At 41.5% G+C, this 22,067-nt stretch overlaps 1 protein-coding gene across 3 annotated transcripts; it reads left to right on the top strand.

The window, feature by feature from the left end:
- Window positions 1-1,029: 1,029 nt before the first annotated feature.
- Window positions 1,030-20,949, top strand: chia.1 (chitinase, acidic.1). 3 transcript variants are annotated; one of them, XM_061938231.2, is made up of 12 exons: window positions 1,030-1,078; window positions 5,410-5,479; window positions 5,614-5,643; window positions 6,417-6,621; window positions 6,701-6,757; window positions 6,837-7,002; window positions 8,937-9,061; window positions 9,168-9,291; window positions 11,709-11,891; window positions 14,318-14,434; window positions 18,141-18,267; window positions 20,609-20,949. In XM_061938231.2, the coding sequence occupies exons 2-12, from the start codon at window positions 5,461-5,463 to the stop codon at window positions 20,815-20,817; spliced, it is 1,362 nt and encodes a 453-aa protein (XP_061794215.1). In that variant the 5' UTR covers window positions 1,030-1,078; window positions 5,410-5,460; the 3' UTR covers window positions 20,818-20,949. The 3 variants fall into 3 exon arrangements, with proteins under 3 accessions (XP_061794215.1, XP_061794223.1, XP_061794231.1); XM_061938239.2 differs by having other exon boundaries at window positions 1,046-1,130; XM_061938247.2 differs by lacking the exon at window positions 1,030-1,078 and adding an exon at window positions 1,339-1,394.
- Window positions 20,950-22,067: the final 1,118 nt, after the last annotated feature.

Below are 22,067 nucleotides of genomic sequence, written 5' to 3'. Positions count from 1 at the left end.
TCATTTAATTTTGATGATTTGAAGTGGCAACAAATGAAAATCCAAAATTCCGTGTGTCACAAAATTAGAATTTTACTTAAGGCTAATACAAAAAAGGGATTTTTAGAAATGTTGGCCAACTGAAAAGTATGAAAATGAAAAATATGAGCATGTACAATACTCAATACTTGGTTGGAGCTCCTTTTGCCTCAATTACTGTGTTAATGCGGCGTGGCATGGAGTCGATGAGTTTCTGGCACTGCTCAGGTGTTATGAGAGCCCAGGTTGCTCTGATAGTGGCCTTCAACTCTTCTGCGTTTTTGGATCTGGCATTCTGCATCTTCCTTTTCACAATACCCCACAGATTTTCTATGGGGCTAAGGTCAGGGGAGTTGGCGGGCCAATTTAGAACAGAAATACCATGGTCCGTAAACCAGGCACGGGTAGATTTTGCGCTGTGTGCAGGCGCCAAGTCCTGTTGGAACTTGAAATCTCCATCTCCATAGAGCAGGTCAGCAGCAGGAAGCATGAAGTGCTCTAAAACTTGCTGGTAGACGGCTGCGTTGACCCTGGATCTCAGGAAACAGAGTGGACCGACACCAGCAGATGACATGGCACCCCAAACCATCACTGATGGTGGAAACTTTACACTAGACTTCAGGCAACGTGGATCCTGTGCCTCTCCTGTCTTCCTCCAGACTCTGGGACCTCGATTTCCAAAGGAAATGCAATATTTGCGGGCCGGATTTTTGACGCTGGGGGGCCGTATCCAGCCCGCGGGCCGTAGTTTGGGGACCCCTGATCTAGAACGTCTGGTATCCGTTGTCGGAAGGGGGGCTACTGTTAGGCTTGTCACTGACAGTTTGGTTATGTTTTGGTTTTTCCTCGGTGTGTTTCATTTCCTGTCAGCGCTCTTATTTTTGTTCAGTTTCCTGCTTGTCTCACTGAGCGCTGTTTCCCCTCAGCTGTGGCTGATTGGCACCTGGCCACACCTGGTGTCAATCAGCCGGCTGCTTTTTATACCTGCCTTGCCCTCCAGTCAGTGCTGGAGTGTTGTAAGCTGTGTCCTGCATCAAGCGTGCCATCGCTGCATCTTGGGGTTCGTCACCACCACTTATTGACACCTATTAGCTTTTGTTTTGTTTGTGGTGGTAAGTCTTTTTGTGAAGAAGAAACACTACTTTTGGTGTCATTCTGATTGATACATTTATTCATATTATTATGATATTTATAGTAATCTATTGATTTACTTCTTGCTAATACGTACTTTTTGCTCTTCAGAGAGACTTTTTCCAGCGGGCACGGTCACATGACTCTGTTCCACCAATTCAACGATAGCACTGGCGACCTTTTGATTCTATTTCACCAATCAAACCGAGCCATGCAGTCACATGACCGCACTCATCCTATACACTGTAAATATTGACATGAAGTCATAACTCTCCAGTGATTACTTAGAAAGTATGAAAAAGAACATTGATATCATGCGCTGTCATCTGTGTCAGTAGAAATTTCAGCCTACAAAAATTCCACTTCCAATTAGAGAAAATATGTTGCAGTAAGTTGTCGATGTTTTTAATATTTTAGCTGCACATTAGCCCTGTTTTAACGTCCTTAGTGACTGTTTTCTAGTACTTGAATTCTGTGCTTGATTATTTTTTCCTGAATATTTACTCTTACTCAAGTATTGTAGCTTTTTTGGAAGACTACTTTTTACTCTAAAGTAACAGTACTCTTTCTTGAGAACAATTTTTGCTACTTTAGCACCACTGCATAGTTTGTACTGTACTTTTACATAATTAGTATATGAAAATAGGAGGGTCTGCTATACGACAGTTTTGAACGACTCACCATAACAAGTCAGGGGTCACCAACAGGTATCCAATGAGGCACAGTACCAGGAACTCACTAAGTAATATTTGCTTCAACTTGTAGTGTTTTTATGAGTGTTCGTTCAGACATTAAGCTTATATTTTATGACACATTTATTATACTGTTTTAAAAAAACAGTTGACACTTTGTTAGTTATATAGGAAATTAAAGACAAATAGATCACTTATCATGTTTTGTTTTTCAACATAGTGTGTACTTTTGTACAAAACCCAAAACCAGTGAAGTTGGCACGTTGTGTAAATGGTAAATAAAAACAGAATACAATGATTTGCAAATACTTTTTCAACTTATTTTCAATTGAATAGACTGCAAAGACAAGATATTTAATGTTCCAACTGAGAAACATCTTTTTTTTCTGCAAATAATCATTAACTTAGAATTTAATGGCCACTGTGTTACATGGCCTTTCCTTTTAACAACATTCAGTAAATGTTTGGGAACTGAGAAGACCAATTTTTTAAGTGGAATTCTTTCCCATTCTTTCTTGATGTCCAACAGTCCGCGGTCTCTGTTGTGGTATTTTAGGCGTCATAATGTGCCACAGATTTTCAACGGAAAACAGGTCTGGACTTCAGGCAGGCCAGTCTAGTACACACACTCTTTTACTATGAAGCCACGCTGTTGTAACACGTGACTTGGCATTGTCTTGCTGAAATAAGCAGGGGCGTCCATGATATCGTTGCTTGGATGGCAACATATGTTGCTCCAAAACCTGTATGTACCTTTCAGCATTAATGGTGCCTTCACAGATGTGTAAGTTACCCATGCCTTGGGCACTAATACACCCCCATACCATCACAGATGCTGGCTTTTCAACTTTGCGCCTCTAACAATCCGGATGGTTCTTTTCCTCTTTGGTCCGGAGGACACGACGTCTTCAGTTTCCATAAACTATTTGAAATGTGGACTCGTCAGACCACAGAACACTCATCAGTCCATCTTAGATGAGCTCGGGTCCAGCGAAGCCAGCAGCGTTTCTGAGTGTTGTTGATAAATGGCTTTCGCGTTGCATAGTAGAGTTTTAACTTGCACTTACAAATGTAGCGACAAACTGTAGTTACTGACAGTGGTTTTCTGAAGTCTTCCTGAGCCCACGTGGTGATATCCTTTACACACTCATGTCAGTTTTTGATGCAGTACCGCCTGAGTAATCAAAAGTTACGGGCATTCAATGTTGGTTTTCACGCTTGCTGCTTACATGCAGTGATTTCTCCAGATTCTCTCAACCTCTTGATGATGTTACGGACTGTAGATGATGAAATTCCTTGCAATAGCTTGTTGAGAAATGTTGTTCTTAAACAATTTGCTCACGCATTTGTTCACAAAGTGGTGACCCTCGCCCCATCCTTGTTTGTGAATGACTGAGCATTTCATGGAAGCTGCTTTTCTACCCAATCATGGCACCCACCTGTTCCCAATTGGCCTGTTCACCTGTGGGATGTTCCAAATAAGTGTTTCATGAGCATTCCTCAACTTTCTCAGTTTCTTTTTGCCACTTGTGCCAGCTTTTTTGAAAAATGTTCCAGGCATCAAATTCCAAATGAGCTAATATTTGCAAAAATAACAGTTTAGCAGTTCGAACATTAAATATCTTGTCTTTGCAGTCTATTCAATTGAATATAAGTTGAAAAGGATTTGCAAATCATTGTATTCTGTTTTTATTTACCATTTACACAACGTGCCAACTTTACTGGTTTTGGGTTTTGTATATACAGTGTGAACTTTGTAAATATGACTGAATAATAAGCACGTATGTGTGCAATTTATTTGAGAAATACTGTGTCTTGTACAGTATGCTGTGTATGTTTATGCAACACCAGCTACTCTGTATACTGTACATAGTAGAACACGGTCACTAGATGACACCATGAATACAATAATGCTGTCATGAATCACATATTTGATGATACTTCTTCAGTATTCAGTCAAGTTGAAGTAATCTAACTTCTTTTTGCTTCTACTTTGTAATGTTGAGGAATTAAATCAAAGCGAATATTTGTGTAGTATTTTGCTGCAGGTATTACACTGTATTGCCAAAAGTATTTGGCCACCAGCCTTGACTCGCATATAGGGTTCGATATGATGTCAGTCCAGCTTTTGCAGCTATTACAGCTTCAACTCTTCTGGGAAGGCTGTCCACAAGGTTGCGGAGTGTGTTTATAGGAATTTTCCACCATTCTTCCAAAAGCGCATTGGTGAGGTCACACACTGATGTTGGTCGAGAAGGTCTGGCTCTCAGTCTCCGTTCTAATTCATCCCAAAGGTGTTCTATCGGGTTCAGGTCAGGACTCTGTGCAGGCCAGTCAAGTTCATCCACATGAGACTCTGTCATCCATGTCTTTATGGACCTTGCTTTGTGCACAGTCATGTTGGAAGAGGAAGGGGCCCGCTCCAAACTGTTCCCACAAGGTTGGGAGCATGGAATTGTCCAAAATGTTTTGGTATCTTGAAGCATTTAAAGTTCCTTTCACTGGAACTAAGGGGCCAAGCCCAACTCCTGAAAAGCAACCCCATACCACAAATCCTCCTCCACCAAATTTCACACTTGGCACAATGCAGTCCGAAATGTAGCGTTCTCCTGGCAACCTCCAAACCCAGACTGGTCCATCAGATTGCCAGATGGAAAAGCGTGATTCATCACTCCAGAGAAGGCGTCTCCACTGCTCTAGAGTCCAGTGGTGACGTACTTTACACCACTGCATCCCACGCTTTGCATTGGACTTGGTGATGTATGACTTAGATGCAGCTGCTCGGCCATGGAAACCCATTCCATGAAGCACTCTGCGTACTGCACGTGGGCTAATTGGAAGGTCACATGAAGTTTGGAGCTCTGTAGCAACTGACTGTGCAGATTGTCTTTGCACTATGTGCTTACAGCATCCGCTGACCCCTCTCAGTCAGTTTACGTGGCCTACCACTTCGTGGCTGAGTTGCTGTTGTTCCCAAACTTCACTTTTCTTATAAAAGCCGGCAGTTGAAGAAAATTTCACGACTGGATTTGTTGCACAGGTGGCATCCTATCATTATTCATTCACAAATGTTTATAGAAACAGTCTCCATGCCTAAGTGCTTGATTTTATACACCTGTGATTAGGACACCTGATTCTCATCATTTGGATGGGTGGCCAAATACTTTTGGCAATATAGTGTATATTTTTTTTATTTGATGTCAATGTGTGGCAATGTATGAAAAGGATTATTGATGGTTAAAAAAAGGAACATGGATGTTATGAAACAGTACAGGTGCAGCTGATGAAGTATTTGAAGTGTGCAAAGTGCACAGGTCGTGTACTAAAGTGCACTGCAATGACAGGAACAAGTGTTCATTGATTAATAATAATGCTTTTACAACACCTCCTTTATCAATGAGCCATTGTTGTTTCCTTTGTTGACGTTCCATCGTGCGCTGATATTAACTCAATAAGCACTCCTTCTTTATCAGTTGCACTTTGTCACCGTCTAGAAGTCATTGAAGAGAAATATATAAATTTGCTCCAAGTGGTGACATTTTGCACTGGTGCCTGCGCTCCTCTCCAGGAAAGGTAAAGAAAGGTTCATCGCCCCAGCAGGTTTCTGTCAAACAGCACCATGGCCAAAATGCTAACAGGTATGATTCTACTATGCACTGTCACTCACTTCTCATAGTAATGAAGTCAACACAACAAGAGGAGTAGTTATCAATATCGATGCGTATTAGAATGTATACCCGATAATACTGAGCTGTACGTTGTGTTCCTACAGGTCTGGGTCTTCTTCTGATGCTGCACATCGGTAAGTCCTATTAAGTATCAAAAATATTAAACAGATATTTACAGATTATACAGATAATGTGGTTGTGGACAAATACAAGAATATGGGTGTTCTCCTGAGAATATTGGAATAATCTGCGCAATAAAGTTTGTTCATAGGGATATACCATAGGAGATGTACATTATTATATATGCATCGTCAATGTATATGTGTGTGTGTGTGTATATATATATATATATATATATATATATATATATATATATACACACACACACACGCAGTCGAGTTTTCTGTGGTTTTTCCGTTATACAGTAAAGCGGAATATATGTTAGGTCAGGAAAAAACACAGAGGCTATTTCATCCCGACAAGCCTGTTTCACAGGTTTCCCTGCTCTTCAGGGGATTTGACCTTTTTACCTTCAATTTAAAAAAAAAAATCCCCTGAAGAGCAGGAAAACCTGCTTAAATATATTTAAGCAACAAATTGTAAAAGGTGGTCCGAGAGGAGAAGAATAATCAGGCCCATTCTCTTTCTCCTGGAAGCTGCAATTCCAGTCTGAGGCTCATTGAAACAAATAAAGCTTTTTGTTCGACGATTCCTCGTTGGCGTCTTCCTGACTCATCACCCATCACACAACGAACGAATATACCACGTTACCATATGCGCATGCAGTCTTAGTAGATCACCTGCAACATGTAGTGCCTGCAATGTTTTACTTTGCACACGCTGCATTTAGCACTTCGTAGCCTTGGAACATAAGACATAAAAGACAACATGTCTGGTCTCTCGTCAGCCACTTCCAGCAAGTTGGTGTGTCACATGACCAACTGGGCCCAGTATAGGCCCGGCAATGGAAAGTTCACCCCAGACAACATCGACCCCTTCCTGTGCACGCACGTCATCTACGCTCTGGCCACCATCAACAGCTTTAACCAGATCAACACCATCGAGTGGAACGACGTGCAGCAGTTCAACAGACTCAACAACCTGAAAAATGTGTAAGTTATAGTCGACGAGGAGGTACTTAAACATCTCAAGGATGATTTTGACGTTTATTTTCGTCTTGGATGTGGTTAGAAACCCTGCACTGAAGACTCTGTTGTCCGTTGGAGGAACAGTCAATGGAATGAGTCCGTAAGTCTGGTTCGAACAGTCCAACATTCTTCTCATCCTGTTCGGACCCACGCTCTACTTTTGTGTGTCTCCCCCCCAGATTCATCGCCATGGTCGGCAGACCCGAGACCCGCGATGTCTTCGTCAAGTCGGCCATTAACTTCCTGCGAACTCATAACTTTGACGGACTGAACCTGGCTTGGGAATATCCCGCGCACAACGGCAGCCCACAGGAGGACAAACAACGATTCACGCTGCTGGTCAAGGTTTGATTGATTGATTGATTGAAACTTTTATTAGTAGATTGCACAGTACAGTACATATTCCGTACAACTGACCACTAAATATTAACACCCGAATAAGTTTTTCAACTTGTTTAAGTCGGGGTCCACGTTAATCAATTCATGGTATAAGTTAGCATGTGCAACTTGAAGGAAAAGTGCATTTTTGGAAAAATGTTGCATCGTCCACAGTCCCAATATGAGTCCAGAACACACATCTTAACCTTTAATTTAAATAGTGAAAAACTGCTAGTAGAATGCGGCTAACAATGCAGGTAATGGGATTAATCCATTCTGCCAATAAAGCGCTCTAAAAAAAAACATCCAAAAACTGCCAACAAAGCTCTATTTACATGCAGTAACCTACATATTAACCATCATCATCGGCGGTCACTCGAACGAGTATGACAATCCTCCTGGTAGGGGTGTATCCCTTTTATGGAGGATGCCTGTGCGTGACTTAGTTTAACGTGGGGAGACTGGTGCACAGACAGTCACCACACGGTCCTTAACAGAATCGGGTCAGGGTCCAGTGGCATGGAGTCCAAGACGACTGGGGACCCTTTTCTGCTGCAGCCTTCTTCCGTCATTGCAGCCGTTGTGGTAGTTCTTAAAGGGGAACATTATCACCAGACCTATGTAAGCGTCAATATATACCTTGAAGTTGCAGAAAAAAGACCATATATTTTTTTAACAGATTTCCGAACTCTAAATGGTTGAATTTTGGCGAATTAAACGCCTTTCTATTATTCGCTCTCGGAGCGATGACGTCACAACGTGACGTCACATTGGGAAGCAATCCGCCATTTTCTAAAACACCGAGTCAAATCAGCTCTGTTATTTTCCGTTTTTTCGTACTTTGGAGACATTATGCCTCGTCGGTGTGTTGTCGGAGGGTGTAACAACACGAACAGGGGCGGATTCAAGTTGCACCAGTGGCCCAAAGATGCGAAAGTGGCAAGAAATTGGACGTTTGTTCCGCACACTTTACCGACGAAAGCTATGCTACAACAGAGATGGCAAGAATGTGTGGATATCCTGCGACACTCAAAGCAGATGCATTTCCAACGATAAAGTCAAAGAAATCTGCGAGCGGATGAGGGTATGTCTACAGAATATATTAATTGATGAAAACTGGGCTGTCTGCACTCTCAAAGTGCATGTTGTTGCCAAATGAATTTCATATGCTGTAAACCTAGTTCATATTTGTTAGTTTCCTTCAATGCCAAACAAACACATACCAATCGTTGGTTAGAAGGCGATCGCCGAATTCGTCCTCGCTTTCTCCCGTGTCGCTGGCTGTTGTGTCGTTTTCGTCGGTTTCGCTTGCATACGGTTCAAACCGATATGGCTCAATAGCTTCAGTTTCTTCTTCAATTTCGTTTTCGCTACCTGCCTCCACACTACAACCATCCGTTTCAATACATGCGTAATCTGTTGAATCGCTTAAGCCGCTGAAATCCGAGTCTGAATCCGAGCTAATGTCGCTATTCCTTGCTGTTCTATCCGCCATGTTTGTTTGTATCGGCATCACTATGTGACGTCACAGGAAAATGGACGGGTGTATATAACGATGGTTAAAATCAGGCACTTTGAAGCTTTTTTTAGGGATATTGTGTGATGGGTAAAATTTTGAAAAAAACTTCGAAAAATAAAATAAGCCACTGGGACCTGATTTTTAATGGTTTTAACCCTTCTGAGATTGTGATAATGTTCCCCTTTAAAATCTACCGTCTTCCGCCTGTTCCGCCGTCGAGGTCTCCATATTAGCCAAGCTATAGCAACATTGTTATTGTAAGAGCTAGGTTATAAATCATGCATCTCATGCATTGAAAGTTATTTTAAAAAGTCCGTGTTCTGGATATAAACTGTTGTTGAGGAAATACGCCCTTAAGCGAACGTTGGGTCATTTTGTGTAGGAGTTGTCCGCAGCTTTTGAGAAGGATGCCGTAGACTCCAGGAAGACTCAGCTGTTGCTGTCGGCCAACGTGGCGTCCATCAGAACCAACATTGACAAAGCCTATGAGGTCGACCAGATTGCGACGTAAGTTGGAATCAGGACTTCTTGACTTCGCACTTCGCACACAAGTAGAATAAAACTGAACATTTCTGCGGAATGGACTGAGAGAAAATACATTTTTCCACCACAGATATTTGGACTTCATCAACCTGATGACGTACGACTACCACGGACACTGGGAGGAATCTACCGGACACAACAGTCCTTTGTATGAGAGCTCCATGGACTCTGGATCTCAGATCCATCACAATATCGTAAGGAACACACAATTTACTACATTTCTCATTATTTCAATAACCAAGAGAAGTTACACAGGGCTTTTGTTCTTTGTTAAACTGGGATTGGATTTGATAAGATTAGATAACATTATGTTTCTCTGGCATATTCCCTTATATCTCACTTGATACAGCAAATGTGTGAAATTGTATAATATCAACTCACAATATTACATTGCAACATTTTTTTACAAGAAAAAAATCCACGAGAATGAATGATGAATGCATGATGAATGAAAAATGAATGAATGATGAATGATTGATTTAATGATAATAAATTAATCAATTAATGATTAATGAATGATTGAATGATGAATTAATAATTGATTAATTAATTAATGATAAATGAATGAGTGATTGAATGAATTACAATTGTTTGAATGAATGAATGAATGGGCTTCACGGTGGCAGAGGGGTTAGTGCATCTGCCTCACAATACGAAGGTCCTGAGTAGTCTTGGGTTCAATCCCGGGCTCGGGATCTTTCTGTGTGGAGTTTGCATGTTCTCCCCGTGACTGCGTGGGTTCCCTCCGGGTACTCCGGCTTCCTCCCACTTCCAAAGACATGCACCTGGGGATAAGTTGATTGGCAACACTAAATTGGCCCTAGTGTGTGGATGTGAGTGTGAATGTTGTCTGTCTATCTGTGTTGGCCCTGCGATGAGGTGGCGACTTGTCCAGGGTGTAAACCGCCTTCCGCCCGATTGTAGCTGAGATAGGCTCCAGCGCCCCCCGCGACCCCAAAGGGGAATAAGCGGTAGAAAATGGATGGATGGATGGATGGATGAACGATTGAATGAATAATTTAATGTTTGAATTAATGATTGAATGAATGGATGATGAATGATTGATTGAACATTTGAAAGAATTAATGATTACTGAATGATTGAATGAATTAAGGAATGATGAATGAATAATTGAATGAATGAATCACTGAATGATAATTGAACGTTTGAATGAATGAATGATTGAATGAAGGAATGATGAATGAATAATTGAATGCATGAATAAATGAATGAGTGATTGAATGAATGACAATTGTTTGACTGAATGAATGAATGATTGAAAGAATAATTTAAAGTTTGAATGAATTAATAATTGAAAGAATGAAGGAATGATGAATGAATGATGATTGATTGAATGATGAATAGATGAATAATTAATCAATTATTGAATGAATGAATGAATGATGAATGAATAATTGAATGTATACTGAATGATTTATTGAACGTTTGAATGAATTAATGATTAACGAATAATTGAATGAATGAAGGAATGATGAATTAATGATTGAATGAATGACAATTGTTTGAATAAATAAATGATTGAATGAATAATTGAATGTTTTAATTAATTAATGATTGAATGAATGAAGGAATGATGAATGAATGATGAAGGATTGCTGAATGAATGATGCGTTCCCACTTCTCTGTGAGTGTTTTGAGTATCTAATAGAAAAGCGCTATATAAAATCTGATCCATTATTATTATTATTATTATTATTATTATTGATTGAATGATGAATAAATGAATAATTAATTAATTATTGAATGCATGACTAATTTAATGTATACTGAATGATTGATTGAATGTTTGAATAAATGAATGATTAATGAATGATTGAACTAATTAAAGAATGATGAGTGAATAATTGAATGAATAAATGAATGAATCAACGCATGATAAAAGGATGAGTGATTCAATGAATGATAATTGTTTGAATGATTTAATGAATGATAAATAATTGAATGTTTGAATGAATGAATGAATGAATGAATAAACGATTGACTGTTTGAACAAAAGAATGATGAATGAATGATTGAATAAACAATGAATAATTGAATGCTTGAATGAATGAATGATAAATTAATAAATACATTAATGAGTCATTCCATTGGTTCCATAGTTCTCATCTGAACACATTTGTGGTCACGGGTAGAGTCTATGTTGATGGTTACATGAATGTTAATAGTTAGGTATGTGTTAATAGGTTACATTTATGTTAATAGTTAAATATATGTTAATGAGTTAGCTATATGTTAATAGGTTACTTTGGCCTAAATTAAGTGGAAGATTCTCCTAATGTTAAAGACAAAACCGTATTTACAGTAGAATGTGGTAAACATGTATTTATTATCCTCTTGCTATGAAAATATTCCATTCATAATTATTCATTACTACTTTGCGAGTCCAGACCCAATTAACAGCGATGAATGAGGATTTACTGTACTTTGATAATGATATGTTAATGTTCCGTATATGTTCATGTTTTAAGTCAGGTCATGTTTAGTTAACATGTTTATGCTAAGAATCGTATTCATTTTGGACATGTTGTAGCTTTATTTGAAGAGCATGAAACATACCGTGAACAATGTATGTCATTTTCCAAAATGCTAGAACTCCTCTGTGTCTCACTGGTTGGACCTTGGAGCTCCAGCCGAGAAGCTGCTGCTGGGTCTGCCAACGTACGGCAGAACTTACCGCCTAAGCACTGCTGCTAGCGGCCTGGGAGCACCCAGCAACGGACCGGCCGACGCCGGACCTTACACTCGCACTGCTGGTTTTTGGTCCTACTATGAGGTCAGTTTGGGCTCAAAGGTTGTGGACTTCCACTGACAAAATGTAAATCATGTATTATTTAGTGCACATCACTCCTATTGCACTTGGATATTGTACTGTTTACGTTTGATTAGCGCTTGTTGTGGCAGAATAATAAGTCACAAATCCAAATTTGGGGATCCTGAATCAGCCCCTCCCATTTCTAAAATTTCCTGAAAGTTTCATTAAAATCATAAAAGAAATGGAGTGTGGAGCTGTGGGTGGAGGCGGGGCCACTAGCATAAACACACATAGAAGTTGAAGCGTGTAACATAAACCGAAGGTAAGGAAAGGTAACAATTCATAACGTAATGTGACATGTAAAGTAAAATCATGTAACATAACGTAATTATAGGCTGCGACAACGTAATGCAAGGTTAAACGGTAACATAATGTAATGTAACATAACGTAATGTAACATAATATAACGTAACGTAATGCAAGGTTAAACGGTAACATAATGTAACATAACGTAATGTAACATAATATAACGTAACGTAATGCAACGTAACAAAACGTAAGCATAAGGTGCGACATCGTAATGCAAGGTTAAACGGTAACATAATGTAATGTAACATAACGTAATGTAACATAATACAACGTAATATAATGTAACGTAATGCAACGTAACATAACGTAAGCACAAGGTGCGACAACGTAAACAAGGTGCGACAATCTAATTCAAGGTCAAATGGTAACAACGTAATGTAACATGATATAACGTAACATGATATAACGTAACATGATATAACGTAACATGATATAACGTAACATAATGTAACGTAACATAATGTAACGTAATGTAACATACCATAAACATAAGCTGCAACAACGTAATGCAAGGTTAAATGGTAACATAACGTAACGTAACTTCATGTAATGTAACATAACGTAAACGTAAGATGCGACAACGTAATGCAAGGTTAAACGGTAACATGACGTAACGTGACAGAATATAACATAACGTAACATAACATAACGTAACATAATGTAACGTAACATAATGTAATGTAACATAATGTTGTATAACATTACGTAAACATAAGCTGCGACAACGTAATGCAAGGTTAAATGGGAACAACGTAATGTAACATGATATAACGTAACAAGATACAACATAACACAATGTAATGTAACATTATGTAATGTAATGTAATGTAACGTACCATAAACATAAGCTGCAACAACTTAATGTAAGGTTAAACGGTAACATAACGTAACGTAACATAATGTAACGTAACATAATGTAACTTCATGTAATGTAACATAACGTAAACATAAGCTGCGACAACGTAATGCAAGGTTAAACGGTAACATGACGCAACACGACATAATGTAACGTAACATAATGTAACGTAACATAATGTAATGTAACATTTTGTAATATAACATTACGTAAACATAAGCTGTGACAACGTAATGCAAGGTCAAATGGTAAGAACGTAATGTAACATGATATAACGTAACATGATGCAACATAACATAATGTAACATAACATAATGCAACATTATGTAATGCAACATACCATAAATATAAGCTGCAAGAACTTAATGCAAGGTTTAACGGTAACATAATGTAACTTCATGTCATGTAACAAAATGTAACGTAACATGATATAACATAACATGATATAACATAACATGATATAACGTAACATAACATAATGTAACATAACATAATGTAACGTAATGTAACGTAATGTAATATAACGTAAACATAAGCTGCGACAACGTAATGCAAGGTTAAACGGTAACATAACGCAACGTGGCATAATGTAACGTAACGTAACATAATGTAACGTAACATAATGTAACGTATTGTATATAACACTACGTAAACATAAGCTGCGACAACGTAATGCAAGGTTAAATGGTAAGGTAACGTAACGTAACGTAACATAATGTAACGTAACATAATGTAATGTAACATAATGTAACATAACGTAAACATAAGGTGCAACAACGTAATGCAAGGTCAAACGGTAACATAACGTAACATTGCATAATGTAATGTTGCAAAACATAATGTTGCAACATTACATTGCGTACCATATTGTAACATAACGTAACTTGACATGACGTGGCATATAAATTAACTAAAGTTACTAACTAGGGGTAAGGTAACGTAACAATATATAACAAAATATAATGTAACGTAATACGTAATAATGTATTGTAATATAACGTAACGTCACATGGCATGGAAACAAACTAAAGTTACTGATTAGGGGTAACGTAACAATTCATAGCAAAACGTAAGGTCATGTAACGTATTGTAACATAAAATAACATGACGTAACATAGGTCGCTAACTAAAAATAATGAACGTAACTAACAGCACACGAACATGCTGTGGTCCAAACAGATTGTCGTACAAGGGAGTGATGTTGATGTTTGTTACGTTCCAGGCGTGTAGCTTCCTCACCAGCGCGACCACGGGATGGATCGAGCAGCAGAGCGTTCCTTACGCCACTTTTGGCAGCGCTTGGCTGGGCTATGATGACCTGCGCAGCTTCTCTTCCAAGGTAATGACAGCATCAATCATCCATCATGGTGGGGGCCGCAGGGAGGCTGGAGCCTACCCCAATCTTGTTTTTCTTTGGCTTGAATATAAATAAACTAGGGCCCTGAGGGGAATTTTATTTTAAACACTCTCACCCATTTTTTCACCCACACACATTTTTACACTTTTTATTTATGTGAAACGATGTATATACTTTTTTAATCAAACGTGTACAAAAAAAAATGAATGGAAAGTGCAAAAAAAAAAAAAATGTATCCATCCATCCATCCATCTTCTTCCGCTTATCCGAGGTCGGGTCGCGGGGGCAGCAGCTTAAGCAGGGAAGCCCAGACTTCCCTCTCCCCAGCCACTTCGTCCAGCTCCTCCCGGGGGATCCCGAGGCGTTCCCAGGCCAGCCGGGAGACATAGTCTTCCCAGCGTGTCCTGGGTCTTCCCCGTGGCCTCCTACCGGTCGGACGTGCCCGAAACACCTTCCTAGGGAGGCGTTCGGGTGGCATCCTGACCAGATGCCCGAACCACCTCATCTGGCTCCTCTCGATGTGGAGGAGCAGCGGCTTTACTTTGAGCTCCCCCCGAATGACAGAGCTTCTCACCCTATCTCTAAGGGAGAGCCCCGCCACTCGGCGGAGGAAACTAATTTCGGCCGCTTGTACCCGAGATCTTGTCCTTTCGGTCATGACCCAAAGCTCATGACCATAGGTGAGGATGGGAACGTAGATCGACCGGTAAATCGAGAGCTTTGCCTTCCGGCTCAGCTCCTTCTTCACCACAACGGATCGATACAGCGTCCGCATTACTGAAGACGCCGCACCGATCCGCCTGTCGATCTCACGATCCACTCTTCCCCCACTCGTGAACAAGACTCCGAGGTACTTGAACTCCTCCACTTGGGGCAAGATCTCCTCCCCAACCCGGAGATGGCACTCCACCCTTTTCCGGGCGAGAACCATGGACTCGGACTTGGAGGTGCTGATTCTCATCCCAGTCGCTTCACACTCAGCTGCGAACCGATCCAGTGAGAGCTGAAGATCCTGGCCAGATAAAGCCATCAGGACCACATCATCTGCAAAAAGCAGAGACCTAATCCTGCAGCCACCAAACCAGATCCCCTCAACGCCTTGACTGCGCCTAGAAATTCTGTCCATAAAAGTTATGAACAGAATCGGTGACAAAGGGCAGCCTTGGCGGAGTCCAACCCTCACTGGAAACGTGTCCGACTTACTACCGGCAATGCGGACCAAGCTCTGGCACTGATCATACAGGGAGCGGACTGCCACAATCAAACAGTCCGATACCCCGTACTCTCTGAGCACTCCCCACAGGACTTCCCGAGGGACACGGTCGAATGCCTTCTCCAAGTCCACAAAACACATGTAGACTGGTTGGGCAAACTCCCATGCACCCTCAAGGACCCTGCCGAGAGTATAGAGCTGGTCCACAGTTCCACGACCAGGACGAAAACCACACTGTTCCTCCTGAATCCGAGGTTCGACTATCCGGCGTAGCCTCCTCTCCAGTACACCTGAATAGACCTTACCGGGAAGGCTGAGGAGTGTGATCCCACGATAGAACACACCCTCCGGTTCCCCTTCTTAAAGAGAGGAACCACCACCCCGGTCTGCCAATCCAGAGGTACCGTCCACGCGATGCTGCAGAGTCTTGTCAACCAAGACAGCCCCACAGCATCCAGAGCCTTAAGGAACTCCGGGCGGATCTCATCTACCCCCGGGGCCTTGCCACCGAGGAGCTTTTTAACTACCTCAGCAACCTCAGCCCCAGAAATAGGAGAGCCCACCACAGACTCCCCAGGCACTGCTTCCTCATAGGAAGACGTGTTGGTGGGATTGAGGAGGTCTTCGAAGTATTCCCTCCACCGATCCACAACATCCGCAGTCGAGGTCAGCAGAACACCATCCTCACCATACACGGTGTTGATAGTGCACTGCTTCCCCTTCCTGAGGCGGCGGATGGTGGACCAGAATTGCTTCGAAGCCGTCCGGAAGTCGTTTTCCATGGCCTCACCGAACTCCTCCCATGTCCGAGTTTTTGCCTCTGCGACCGCTGAAGCCGCACACCGCTTGGCCTGTCGGTACTTGTCCGCTGCCTCAGGAGTCCTATGAGCCAAAAGAACCCGATAGGACTCCTTCTTCAGCTTGACGGCATCCCTCACCGCCGGTGTCCACCAACGGGTTCTAGGATTACCGCCACGACAAGCACCAACTACCTTGCGGCCACAGCTCCAATCAGCCGCCTCGACAATAGAGGCGCGGAACATGGTCCATTCGGACTCAATGTCCAGCACCTCCCTCGTGACATGTTCAAAGTTCTTCCGGAGGTGGGAATTGAAACTCTCTCTGACAGGAGACTCTGCCAGACGTTCCCAGCAAACCCTCACTATGCGTTTGGGCCTGCCAGGTCTGTCCGGCATCCTCCCCCACCATCGCAGCCAACTCACCACCAGGTGGTGATCGGTAGAAAGCTCCGCCCCTCTCTTCACCCGAGTGTCCAAAACATGAGGCCGCAAATCCGATGACACAACTACAAAGTCGATCATGGAACTGCGGCCTAGGGTGTCCTGGTGCCAAGTGCACATATGGACACCCTTATGTTTGAACATGGTGTTCGTTATGGACAATCTGTGACGGGCACAAAAGTCCAATAACAAAACACCGCTCGGGTTCAGATCCGGGCAGCCATTCTTCCCAATCACGCCTCTCCAGGTTTCACTGTCGCTGCCAACATGAGCATTGAAGTCCCCCAGTAGCACGAGGGAATCACCCGGGGGAGCACTCTCAAGTACTCCCTCGAGTGAATCCAAAAAGGGTGGGTACTCTGAGCTGCGGTTTGGCGCGTAAGTGCAAACCACAGTCAGGACCCGTTCCCCCACCCGAAGGCGGAGGGAAGCTACCCTCTCGTCCACCGGGTTGAACTCCAACGTACAGGCTCTGAGCCGGGGGGAAACAAGAATTGCCACCCCAGCCCGTCGCCTCTCACTGCCGGCAACGCCAGAGTGGAAGAGAGTCCAGCCCCTCTCGAGAGAACTGGTTCCAGAGCCCTTGCTGTGCGTCGAAGTGAGTCCGACTATATCTAGCCGGAACTTCTCCACCTCGCGCACTAGCTCAGGCTCCTTCCCCCCCAGCGAGGTGACGTTCCACGTCCCAAGAGCTAGCTTCTGTAGCCGAGGATCGGACCGCCAAGTGCCCTGCCCTCGGCTGCCGCCCAGCTCACATCGCACCCGACCTCTATGACCCCTGCTATGGGTGGTGAGTCCATTAGAGGGGGGACCCACGTTGCCTCTTCGGGCTGTGCCCGGCCGGGCCCCATGGGGACAGGCCCGGCCACCAGGCGCTCGCCATCGTGCCCCACCTCCGGGCCTGGCTCCAGAGGGGGGCCCCGGTGACCCGCGTCCGGGCAAGGGAAATCTGGGTTCCTTGTTTGTTTTCTTCATAAAGGTCTTCGAGCTGCTCTTTGTCTGATCCCTCACCTAGGACCAGTTTGTCTTGGGAGACCCTACCAGGGGGCATAAAGCCCCCGGACAACATAGCTCCTAGGATCATTGGGACACGCAAACTCCTCTACCACGTTAAGGTGGCAGCTCAGAGAGAAAAAATGTAACCATATTCTGCATATTTTGGGCCTGAAATTGTGAATTGAAGTGAATTATATGTCTTATATGTATCACATTTGTCTTATTTTCTGTACTTTAGGTGCAGTTTATGACAGGCGTCAACATGGGAGGTGCTCATGTGTGGACTCTGGACATGGACGACTTCAGTGGCTCCTTCTGTTCGGCTGGAGCCTACCCTCTCATCTCCCACCTCAGGATCTCAATGGGTGATTATTGCCATTGATTATATTATTATTGTGCTGATTGATTATATTATTATTGTGCTGATTGATTATACTGGCTTCACGGTGGCAGAGGGGTTAGTGCATCTGCCTCACAATACGAAGGTCCTGAGTAGTCTTGGGTTCAATCCCGGGCTCGGGATCTTTCTGTGTGGAGTTTGCATGTTCTCCCCGTGAATGCGTGGGTTCCCTCCGGGTACTCCGGCTTCCTCCCACCTCCAAAGACATGCACCTGGGGATAGGTTGATTGGCAACACAAAAAAAAATAAAAAATTGGCCCTAGTGTGTGGATGTGAGTGTGAATGTTGTCTGTCTATCTGTGTTGGCCCTGCGATGAGGTGGCGACTTGTCCAGGGTGTACCCCGCCTTCCGCCCGATTGTAGCTGAGATAGGCTCCAGCGCCCCCCGCGACCCCAAAGGGAATAAGCGGTAGAAAATGGATGGATGGATGGATGATTGATTATACTATTATTGTGTGTATGCTGAAAAGCCAATGTTCACGACGAAAAAAATTTCATTTTCCAAAAATTACCACATTTCCATAAATTCACATTTTGCGGGACATTTTTCCCATATAAAATAAATTAATTGAAACCATCAACACATTCAACCCATCCTGGACATTCCAGCTAATTAAAAAACAAAACAAATTTTCAGCTCATTTAAAAGCTATTGGCTAATTCTGCAGGTACAGTATACACCTAAGAGTCAGATATTGGGTTATTTCACACATGCTAACTGTTAGCATGCTAGCTACTTTTTAGCAAATTTTGCAGGAATAGACCCAAGTCAATTATTTTACATTTCATACATGCTAACTGCTACCATGCTAGTGTTTTATCCAATTTTGCAGGTATACATTTTAGATTTGACTAATTTTGTTATTTCAGACATGCTTACTGTTAGCATGTAATGGTAGCATGCTAGATTTTTTTTAGCTAATTTCAGTCAATTAATCTTATTTTGTACATGCTAATTGCTGTTTCGCTAATTTTACAGGTAGAGTCAAATAATTTGTTATGTTATTTTACACATGCTAACCACATTTTAGCTATTTTTGCATGAATACACTATAAGGGTGAAATATTTTATTTCATATATGCTAACTATTAGCAGGTTAATGGTAGCATGCTAGATTTTTTTTTTAGCTGATTTCAGTCAGATTTATTTTGTACATGCTAATTGCTTTTCGTTAATTTTACAGGTAGAGTCAAATATTTTATGTTATTTTACACATGCTAACCACATTTTAGCTAATTTTGTAGGAATACACTATAAGGGTGAAATATTTTATTTCATATGTGCTAACTGTTAGCATGTTAATGGTAGCATGTGAGATTATTTAAGCTAATTTCAGTCAAATATCTTATTTTGTACATGCTAATTTTACAGGTAGAGTCAAATATTTTGTTATGTTATTTTACACATGCTAACCACATTTTAGCTAATTTTGCAGGAATACACTATAAGGGTGAAATATTTTATTTCATATCTGCTAACTGTTAGCATGTTAATGGTAGCATGCGAAATTCTTTAAGCTAATTGCAGTCAAATATCTTATTTAGTACATGCTAATTGTATTTTTGCTAATTTTACAGGTAGAGTCAAATATGTTATGTTATTTTATACATGCTAACCACATTTTAGCTAATTTTGCAGGAATACACGATAAAGGTGAAATATTTTATTTCATATATGCTCACTGTTAGCATGTTAATGGTAGCATGTTAGATTTTTAAAGCTAATTTCAGTCAAATATCTTATTTTGTACATGCTAATTGCTTTTTCGCTAATTTTACAGTTAGAGTCAAATATTTTGTTATGTTAGCTTACACGTGCTAACCACATTTTAGCTAATTTTGCAGGAATACACTATAAGGGTGAATTATGTTATTTCATATATGCTAACTGTTAGCATGTCTTTTTTTAGGTATACAATTAAGTTGTATATTTTGTTCACGCTATGTAACTTTTAGCATTTCAATTCCGCTTTCCAACATTCACACGCAATTTCTACCAAAACGCCTTTTTCCAGTCATCATAGTCTATGTTCATGTTCCGACGGATATGAATGACATGGTCAATATCGACAAATATAAGATATTACATGTCAAATGAAACTAAATACTTAAAAAAAATGTATCATTTGAAACGCAAGATAGTAAAGTGAATGAATGAATTAAGTTCTTTGTCATTGCTTTCTTTAAGACAACAAAATCACAGTTTAGCAGCACTGAAAATATCATCATTATCATAAAAAAATAACCAATTTGTAAAAACCAGAGAGGTTTTTCTCGGTATTTCTAAATATCTTCCATGTGTGCAGGTTTCCCCCCTAAACCGACCACCACACCGGCTCCCACCACCACTAGGGACCCTGTGGCCGCCTTCTGTTATGGCCGTCCTGATGGCCTGTACGTGAACGCGGCTGACAAGAGCACCTACTTCCAGTGCTTCCAGGGCAACACGTACCTGCACCGCTGTCAGCCAGGCCTCATCTACTACGACTCCTGCAAGTGCTGCAACTGGCCTTGATATCGTCAGTGTTCTTAGTGCTGACTCATGGATCTCATCAATGTTGTTAGTATTGACTAAAAAGTAGGAAAACATTTCACAGCCTTTCAAAAACGCAATAAAATGCATTCTTTTAAAAACCAAAAGAACTGTAATGTTTGATTTATTATTGTACCAAGAATTTTGGTATCGACCTGATATCAAGGAAATACCGCTGATACTGGTACTATTATACAAACCCCAAAACCAGTGAAGTTGGCATGTTGTGTAATTTGTAAATAAAAACAGAATACAATGATTTGCAAATCCTTTTCAACTTACATTCAATTGAATAGACTGCAAAGACAAGAAATTTAACGTTCAAACTGCTAAACGTTCAAAAAAAGCTGGCACAAGTGGCAAAAAAATTTAGAAAGTTGAGGAATGCTCATCAAACACTTATTTGGAACATCCCACATGTGAACAGGCTAATTGGGATCAGGTGGGTGCCATGATTGGGTATAAAAGCAGCTTCCATGAAATGCTCAGTCATTCACAAACAAGGATGGGGCGAGGGTCTCCACTTTGTGAACAAATGCGTGAGAAAATTGTCCACCAGTTTAAAAACATTTCTCAACAAGCTATTGAAAGGAATTTAGGGATTTCGCCACCTACGGTCCGTAATATCATCAAAAGGTTCTGGAGAAATCACTGCACGTAAGCGATGATATTACAGACCTTCGATCCCTCAGGCGGTACTGCATCAAAAACCAACATCAGTGTGTAAAGGATCATCTAAGCTCATCTAAGATGGACTGATGCAAAGTGGAAAAGTGTTCTGTGGTCTGACGAGTCCACATTTCAAATTTTTTTTGGAAACTGTGGACGTCGTGTCCTCCGGAACAAAGAGGAAAAGAACCATTCGGATTGTTACAGGTGCAAAGTTGAAAAGTCAGCATCTGTGATGGTATGGGGGTGTATTAGTGCCCAAGACATGGGTAACTTACACATCTGTGAAGGCACCATTAATGCTGAAAGGTACATACAGGTTTTGGGGCAACATATGTTGCCATCCAAGCAATGTTATCATGGACGCCCCTGCTTATTTCAGCAAAACAATGCCAAGCCACGTGTTACAACAGCATGGCTTCGTAGTAAAAGAGTGCGGGTACTAGACTGGCCTGCCTGTAGTCCAGACCTGTCTCCCGTTGAAAATGTGTGGCGCATTATGAAGCCTAAAATACCACAACGGAGTTGAACAACTTAAGCTGTACATCAAGCAAGAATGGGAT

This window comes from Nerophis lumbriciformis, linkage group LG03 (genome assembly GCF_033978685.3).
Source record: "Nerophis lumbriciformis linkage group LG03, RoL_Nlum_v2.1, whole genome shotgun sequence".
NCBI lineage: Eukaryota > Metazoa > Chordata > Actinopteri > Syngnathiformes > Syngnathidae > Nerophis > Nerophis lumbriciformis.
The sequence above is the reverse complement of the archived record's forward strand: the minus strand, read 5'-3'. Positions and strand labels throughout refer to the sequence as shown.